Raw genomic sequence first — 8,888 nt, forward strand, 5'->3', positions numbered from 1 at the left:
AGAATGCACCCCTGGCAATTCAGTCTACATATGCCAAAACTGTAACTCCGATGAGGAGTGTGACTAGTAAATTCAGTTTTTTTTAGGTTTTCTTTTGTCCCAGGACCAGTTTTATAATCAATGTTTCATAATATTTAATTTTATTTCATGTTATTTCATATGATGCATGTGCTCCTGCCAATTCAAGCTACATAAGATATGCCCAAACTGCAGCTCAGATGAGGAGTCTGACTCGTGAAATTTCCTTTTGTTCAAGCACCAGTTTAAGTGTTTTGTAATACATGTTGCATATTATTTCATGTTATTTCATAAGCATTAAAAGTGAGTTATTGTCATTTGTTCACTTAACATTAAAAAATAACAACAAAATTAATTTTGCCCTTATTTTATTGGTTGCAAAGCCCAGTGTGACATTTTACCCCATATAGTGTGACAGCTTACCCTGTGGAGGGGCAACTTGTCACATGGTGACAATCTCCATTAGATCGATTATAACTCTGCACAGTAATAAGATATGAAAATGACCTGAATATAAAATATATACCTGAGACTTTGGTCTTTCATCAGGTACATATGTTTTTATATAAGGTGTTCTGATTCCAACATTTATATATAAGTGTAAAAAGTGTGACAACTAGCCCCGGTCTCCCTTAATTGGGCTAAACCAGTTGTAATCTAAAATAAATTATGGCTATAATTTGATTATTTTAGTCAGCCATGTTATTTGTTATAATCTCAGGTATTGGATAGGTGTAATACTGGACTGGTGTAGCCTCGGTGTGAACGTGTCAAGTTGCTCACTGAGGTCCAGTGAATGCTCAGACATGTGAAAAATTAGGGGGACATTGCCTGTCACCCAAAGAATTGTGAGATTCCCTTTAGCTCCTTAGCGCTGGTATGGGACATTGCAAGCTCCCTATGCTAAAGGAGCTATGATAGGATATTATACAGGATAGCATACAGGCTCTGTTTTCTACCTCATTCTCTATTGAATGCATTATTCAGACAGCACTTGTCATGACAAACAGTGACACGTTACGCTTTGGCTAGAGAGTCCTTACCAGTTTGACCCTTTCGGATGCAACCATTGGACAGGAAGGCAGCTGCAAAGTATATATCATGGCTTTGGAAGCTTCTGATAGATTAATGAACATCGTTTCTAAAGTCTTTTAAAAAGGTAATTTTTTAAGATTACCTTTTTTTTTTTTCAATGTCTAAATTCATTTTGGTTTTTAAACTATCACTTTGAGATTGGAAAATGTAAGGTGCCATACAAATAAATTCAATTATTCTAGTTCTAGAATCTGGAAACCTCTAAATTAAAATAAACTTAAAATAAAGAATATTTTGATACATTTGCCTCCAAATTTTCGGAATTTAGCAAATACTTTTGAGTTGGAGAATATTTCCCTGTATATCTAATTGCAAATATTTTTAAATGTACAATGCTTCTTCTCCTCACCACTCAAGAATCTCCCTCTGGTTAAGATTTATGACATTTTGCAATTCTGTGTATACCATTCCTTATATGTTGGCTTACCAAATGTATTGTACTTCTCCTAGTGTGTAACTACGAGTAATGACCTCACCAGAGTTACTGACATGCTGAGAACACACTGGATTACATCTGATGGCAAGTTTGCTCTCGTTATTTTTACCTGAAGTCTGGACATTCAAAGAACCTTCTTCTCAAATCTATTTTTGTGTCATTATATGGATATAGATAAAAAAAAGGTGTACAATCTTTGTAATTTCCCCATATGAGCTCTAGATTTCCATCTGTGTTTTTGATATGTTAAATAGTTTGCACATGTAAATATATTATACCCAATCAGACTTTCAAAAGCAGTTTGTGAGATTGTGTACAATGGCACTGGGGGCTTACACATGCTCTATCTTTCATGACAGATTTCAGAAAGATCACAAACAGTTTTGAGCACCTCTACAAAGCAAGCTTTGACAATGTCGCAGTGTACCTGCAGAAGAAGCAGCAGCGGCTTGAGGAGCATCAACTGAAAAGGACAAAGCCTCAGAAAATAAAATACAACAAGCGGTCAATGAAGGAGCGAGACGAAGTTTTGACTCAGCCTTCTGCCTGAGTATACAGTAACGGCAATCTTTTGGGTTTTGTACTGTTAACGTGCGTCTTACCAATGATATGTTTCATTTAACTGCCTAATACTGTTATTTAAAACATTCCTTCATTTGGCATTACCATTGAAAAAACCTGTCAGTATGAAACATATACACTTTGTTGCTACAATTCCACAAAATAAAACCTTAATGCAAGACCTTTTCTTTGCATAATCTTTTTCTTCTCAGACAGTTAATCCTTTGTTTAGAGACAACCTGGCGTAGAACTGAGAAGCTGCAGAGGTTTTACAGGGTTATTTTGAAGTTAAAGTATATACAGTTGCTTTGTTAGCTGCATGCACATAATGGCAATGCCATTATAGTATGGAGCCAGAAGGGTCTCGATATTCACAAATACTCATATGTGATTCATACATGCACAGGACATGATCCACGCATGCACAACTCGATTCATACAAGCACAAAAAAATCCACAAATGCACAAAAAAATCCACCCACACACAGGACAAGATCCACGCATGCACAGTTCGATTCATGCAAGCACAAAAAAATCCACACATGCACAATAAAATCCATGCACACACAGGACAAGATCCACACATGCACAGCACTGGTCTTTAAACTTGACTGCATTTGTGTGTGGATTTTTGAGACTCTCCCTGCCGTCTCAGGATTCACACGTGCATTTTTTTAAACAGAGAATGGTTTGCAACCAATCAGAAGCCTCCCTTGTATAAGCCAATCACAGGAAAGTACTCCATGTGGGGTGACAAAATCATAAGCCAATCACATTCAACTTGTTCAGGTAGCGCGTACTATAAGCACAATGCGCTTTCAGATCGCAGCACGGATTCTGACAACGTCAGCTAGCAGCAGCCGTTTTCGCCAACCAGCAGGTGTCCACCTCCATCCTACGGCCTCGCAGCCGATGTCGAAAGCCGCCTTTCTGCTCCCTTCAAGTCGATCCGGATCCGCCCGCAGCGCTCCTTGGTCTCTGAGCTCCCAACTTCTAACTCCACGGGCTTCTTCCGTCTGACCTCCAGCCGGCTAGCAGTGATTCCCCCCCGAGTTCTCATTGGCCTCGCCGTTACCTGCTTCCCCTGTACTTTGACGATTCACCTCTGGCGCCCCTGTCCCGCAAGCCGCCATCTCTCTGGCGGATAGCGCGGTGAAGTTAGATATTAAAGCTTCACAAAATCTCGCTCACGGTTGATCCGGCTGAGGGACCCCAATTTCAGCCAGCGTCTCTCAGCTGCTCCCTTCTCCCACACGCGGTGGTGCAGTTAGGGACCGTCAAAAAACTGGGGGCTTGCAGGAAAACGGATTCAAATTTGACCAACGCAGTTACTTGTACTTGAAATAATGATACCAAAACATTTTGACATGCAATCATTCTCTGTTTAAAAAAATGCTTGTGTCAAACCTGAGACGGCAGGGAGAGTCTCAAAAATCCACACACAAATGCAGTGAAGTTTAAAGACCAGAGCTGTGCATGTGTGGATCTTGTCCTTTGTGTGCATGGATATTTTTGTGTATTTTTTGTGCTTACATGAATTGAACTGTGGATGTGTGGATCTTGTCCTGTGTGTGCGTAGATTTTTTGTGCATTTGTGGATTTTTTTGTGCTTGCATGAATCGAGCTGTGCATGCGTGGATCTTGTCCTGTGTGTGCATGGATTTTATTGTGCATTTTGTGCTTGCATGAATCGAGCTGTGAATATCGAGACCCTTCTGGCTCTATATTGTAGAGTGCATGGCTGGCTCAGGCTCTGTGATGAAACACTATCCCCACAAAGGTGGTGTGATCTTGATCGAAAGAGCTCGGATCACACCTGCGCCACCATGTTGCGTTGAGTATATGACAATCCTGTGCACTAGACTGTAAAAAAATAATAAAATTAACAATAAATAATCTTGAGTATTAGTATTAGAGTATTAGTAATAGTTTGAGTTATAACACTTAACTAATTTCTATTTAGGATTTTTTTTAAAAACAATCTGAATAGAACCAAATTGAGGAGGTGGTGTGCATCAAACTTTGCTGGTCTGCAGCATTTTTGGATTCATTACGTCTTCGTGATGTAGCCAATGGTCTCCTTGTTTTTCCTTTTTTTTTTTTGCTAAACTTGGTTCAGCTGCTGCCTACTGAGGTGATGGTAGGAAGTATTGATAAATGAAAGACTTTCGTCAGCACTATTGTTGTAGCTGTTTTAGTCTATATGGTGAAGAAAGAGCCGGACCAAATACAGATCTCTGAATTATCTGACTCTCTACATTTTGACCCTTGCCAAAGTTTTTTAGAGTGTAGACCATGTATTGTGGGAAATAAATAACTGATTTCCTGTTGTGCAATTATACACTGTTTAAAGTTATTTAATGTTTCATAAATAACTCTCTGTTAAGTATTGTCTGGTGATGATCAGCTCTTAAGCTGATATCAAGACAATGGTTGAAAGGAATGAATTCGAGCACTAGCGATCTTTTAACAGCAAAACCTGCACACACATAGAATAAAGGAGTGACAACATATTTTCAAGTTCAAGAATTTAATAACAGAAATAAAATGAACATCCAGAGAACATCACTATGTAATGCTGTTTATCTGAATTAACACAACATTTCGATTAACAAATCCTCTCTACTAGGCTAGTGAAACTAAACTAGACTAAGCAAAATGAAGATAAAAAGAAGCTAAGCTAAGGAACTATTTACATGCAAAAACAAAACAAAATACTTCAGTGAATCCTTGTTCACTGAAGATCTGATTCCAAAAAGCATGGAAAGGAGTTAAAAAAAAACATTTGGCATGTGTTTCAACCCATTCACAATGCAAAGCCCAAGTTAAACAAAACATTATTTGATGAAATATTTGTTTAAGTTAAAGAACCAAAGTTCACCTCAGAGATTGTGAATCGTGGTTAAATTAGATTAACTAACTCAGAACAACATTTGAGATGTGTTTTAACTCATTCACAATGCAAAGCACAAGTTAACCAGAACATTATTTTATGAAATAATATTCTGAGGACCGGTTTGTCCTGTAAAATAATTTAATTCAGAATCGCTTGCCTTTGTTTATGCAATTCTACCTCTGGGCGCTAGGGGTCGCTGCAGTGACTCGGTTGCTAAGAGGTTACAACATAAAGTTATCAAAATTGCCATTATCAACATTAATATTCGATAGTAATGCGGGGATAAGGCTCATAGCACCATCGAAGGATGGCGGAGCCTAACGATTAAGCTTTAATGCTTTAAACAAACTCCTTTTGAAATTTCCGAAGCCGGATGTTAGCTAGGCTAATAGCATTAAGGCTAGCGTGAGCTACCTGTTAGCCTTTTTGTTCTAAACACCATGTGTCCAACGGTTTACAAAACATTTCCCAATAAACCTTTTAACTTCTCCCTCAGCTCCCTGTCCAAACCTGTCCTTTATCTCGTGTCAGTTCTGTCCAGTTTGGCCATTCACGGAAGGAGCGTTGAAGGAGGGAAGTTGTTGGCGGGCTAGCGCTTGGCTCTGCAGCCATGTGGTCGAGTCGGAGGCCTGATGTCCTGGAGACAGTCTTTGACTCCGTTGCAGTCCGATTTAAGCAGATTTCTCCTCAGCATGGGGAAGTTGCTCCTGTGCCGGCTTTTCAGCTCTGCGTTGCCTGGAACCAGCTGAGGAGAAATACAACAAGGCTGTATTGGCAGGCAGGATATTTGCTCCTGCTACCGGTGATGAGGTTAAGACAGCAAACTTAGCTGTTCTCCGGGCGATAAGAGGTTCTCTGCTGAAGCAGGCAGTCGAGTCTAGTAGACCCTGGATCAAGCGTGGCTGGTCCAGGCACCTTCCCTCAGCTGCTGGCTTGTATGTCGGTCAGGGCCAACCAGGCCCTCATGCTTTGGCCTTCTTTGTCTGCTCTGAGAGAGCTGCTGTAAAGCTGAAGAGGTCGGCATAAGAGAAGCGAGAAGAAGACTGAAGCAGAGGTGGAATGTGACTTTTTATCTGAAGGTCACAGCTGACCTCCTGCTGAGAGAGGACCTGAGAAGGAGAGAGAGAGAGAGAGAGAGAGAGAGAGAGGCTGTCCTTCCGGCCATGGCCCACCATGTCTGCAGCAGGACAGAATTCTCCATACCACTGTTCAGAATTTAACCCGAGATCAATTATTAATCATGGCGTTAGGGCATAACATTCCCCAGTTACTTGTTGAATGAAAGGAAATAGTGATTCCATCAAGTTCCAGCACTTTATTGAGAACCAGAGCAGAGATAAAAGCCCCATTTCCACTACCCTTGTTATACCGGTCCATGCCGAGCTCAGTCTGAGCTTGGATCATTTAACCAAGCCGAGCTTGGTTCTGACGACCGTTTACACACCACGCTATCTCAGTTCAGTTCAGTTTGCTTACTCGATAGGTATCTTGGTTACTGAGCTCGGACTGGTCTTGGCTCGGTTAAAAAAGGGTAGTGTAAACGGGGTAAATATTTACCCCATTTACACTACTAAATTTATCTCTGCTCTGGCTAGGTCACATATGGTCAGCATAGACATTAACAGCAGCTATTGTGTCAACTGATCAACAAAAATACCTGTTAGCTGAAATGACAGAACTGGAGGTGAAGCCTGCAAAACCTCTTGAAAGTTTATAAAAACAGAAGAAATTGTTGTTTGTTAATACCAATTAAGGCAGACGCTCAAGCTAACATACTATGGAAAAAAATTTTTTTACTTAAAATGGCTCAAGAGAAAGTTGATGAAGAAACATGTGTTGAATTTGAAATAATTTGTAAAAACTTTAAAGCATGATCAGCATAAACATTAAAAATAACTATTGTGAAAAATTGTTAGCTCAAATGGCAGAATCGGAGGTGAATCTGCAAAATCTCTTGAAGGTTTGATAATAGAAGAAATTCTGTAAAACCAAGGAAGAAGCTGAAACTAACATACAGACAGAAAACTGTCTTCTAGTTAACAGCAAAGTTTTCAGATCTGAGGGGACATAGTCCAGAAAGGTTGTCCAAATCTTAAAGGTATACTATGCAACCGGGGTTGATTTTCCAGCGAGGCTCCCCCCAGAGGGCGAAAGTAAAAGTGCACTGTTGTAAAGATGCTCAGCTGTTCTGGTTTCTCGTCAAGCCAGGCGCGGTTGTTTTGAGCTTAGCAAACAGGCGAACGCAACGAAAAGTCGAAAAAACGGCAGTACAAACAATGACTAACACAGTGAAGGTATGAACATCAGGGTTTCCCGCAGCGCTATCTTGGCGAGGCGGCCTCCGCCGCCTCGCCAAGCCGCGGCCGCCTCGCCAGTTTTATTATTATTATTATTATTATTATTATTTTTTTTTATTTTTTTTATGTTGGTGAGACGGTACCGCCACCGCCTCGCCAAGCCCGCGGCCGCCGCCGTAGCGTCTCGCCAACATAAAAAAACATAAAATTAATAATAATAATAATAATAATAAAACTCGACATGCTTGCATGTTTATTTGACGTTAACACGCGGTTCTTTGTTGTTGCTTTCGCGCGTGCATATAGTGAATGGCAGGGCAAAAACACATGGAGTTCTCACCGTAAAGCGAGACTTCTGTGTGTGCGGGCCGAGGGCTCCTGCAATTGCAAGTGCGGTATTTCCCCCACTGACCCCCAGGGCGGCCGAGAAAACATTTGTTCGACCTGAAATGACTCATTTAATCATCCAAAACGGTATGGAACACATTAATTAACTGAAAAATGTTGCATAGTATGCCTTTAAGAAATATCTCATCCCTACCCTTTACAACCACCTGTAGCCTTTCATGAGGGAGAATGTTAAAGAAGTGGTGATATTGGGCGAAAGAGCTTTGGTCTAATTAAGTAGTATACACTTTCTGGCAATCAAGAGGAGTTTTTCAAGAAGCCTATACTGAGAAGCAGCAAGATGTAAAGTCCCAGAAGGGAGGTCAAGAATGAAAACTCCAGGGTCTTTCTGTATTTTAGTTTTAAATATACTACTGATTACCTTTGCTATAAGTGTCCAGAATCTTGAATAAATTTCATTCCCAGAAGTAATGGAAACAGGTCCCCCTTTCTGAATTGCATTTGATACATAAAGGGGAAAGGATTGGTCAATTTTGTTTAAAATAACAGGAGTAAGTATATTTTGTACTGAGTTTCCCTTTGTCGGTTAACCGTGTCTGTTGACTTAACCAGTCGAATAGCTATTTGCCAATTTTCTTCAATATATTGATTATTCGTCACTTTCCAATTTGAGTAAAATATCTAATAATGGTATGTGTTGTGAGAGCCAAGAAGTGAGTCATCTTACCAAATAGCTTTTCAGTATCAAAGCAGAGGATGGTTGGATTAAGGAAGAAGTTTGTACGTAACCCACAGTTTCACAAAGAGTATGCAAGTTGTCTAACGGATGTCATTGGTAAAGGTTACGCCGAGCCAGTGCCTGACCTGCAATTAAAAGGTAAAGGAGGAAAGGTTTGGTATCTTCCTCATCATGGCGTCTATCATCCAAGAAAAGGTTCCCTACGAGTGGTGTTTGATTGTGGGGCCACATATCAAGGAAAATCGTTAAATGATGAACTATTGCAAGGTCCTAATCTCACCAATTCCCTGCTGGGAGTTCTCATTCAATTTAGGCAGGATCCTGTGGCTTTTATGGGTGACATACAAGCCATGTTCTATCAAGTGAAGGTTGCAGAACAAGACAGAGACTTTCTACACTTTCTCTGGTGGCCTGAAGGAGACTACACCAAAGAGCTTAAGGACTACAGAATGGCTGTTCACTTATTTGGAGACGCCTCATCCCCCAGTTGTGCTAGTT

At 40.4% G+C, this 8,888-nt stretch overlaps 1 protein-coding gene across 1 annotated transcript in view; it reads left to right on the forward strand.

Moving 5' to 3' along the window:
• Positions 1-2,294, forward strand: part of wdr4 (WD repeat domain 4) — a gene marked incomplete in the record, with an annotated part of 104,418 nt that extends 102,124 nt beyond the window's left edge. Inside the window, 2 exon segments of the mRNA XM_036138764.1 lie at positions 1,564-1,633; positions 1,909-2,294. Coding sequence (XP_035994657.1) covers positions 1,564-1,633; positions 1,909-2,099 — 261 coding nt within the window.
• Positions 2,295-8,888: the final 6,594 nt, after the last annotated feature.

Source organism: Fundulus heteroclitus, chromosome 7 (assembly GCF_011125445.2).
Source record: "Fundulus heteroclitus isolate FHET01 chromosome 7, MU-UCD_Fhet_4.1, whole genome shotgun sequence".
NCBI lineage: Eukaryota > Metazoa > Chordata > Actinopteri > Cyprinodontiformes > Fundulidae > Fundulus > Fundulus heteroclitus.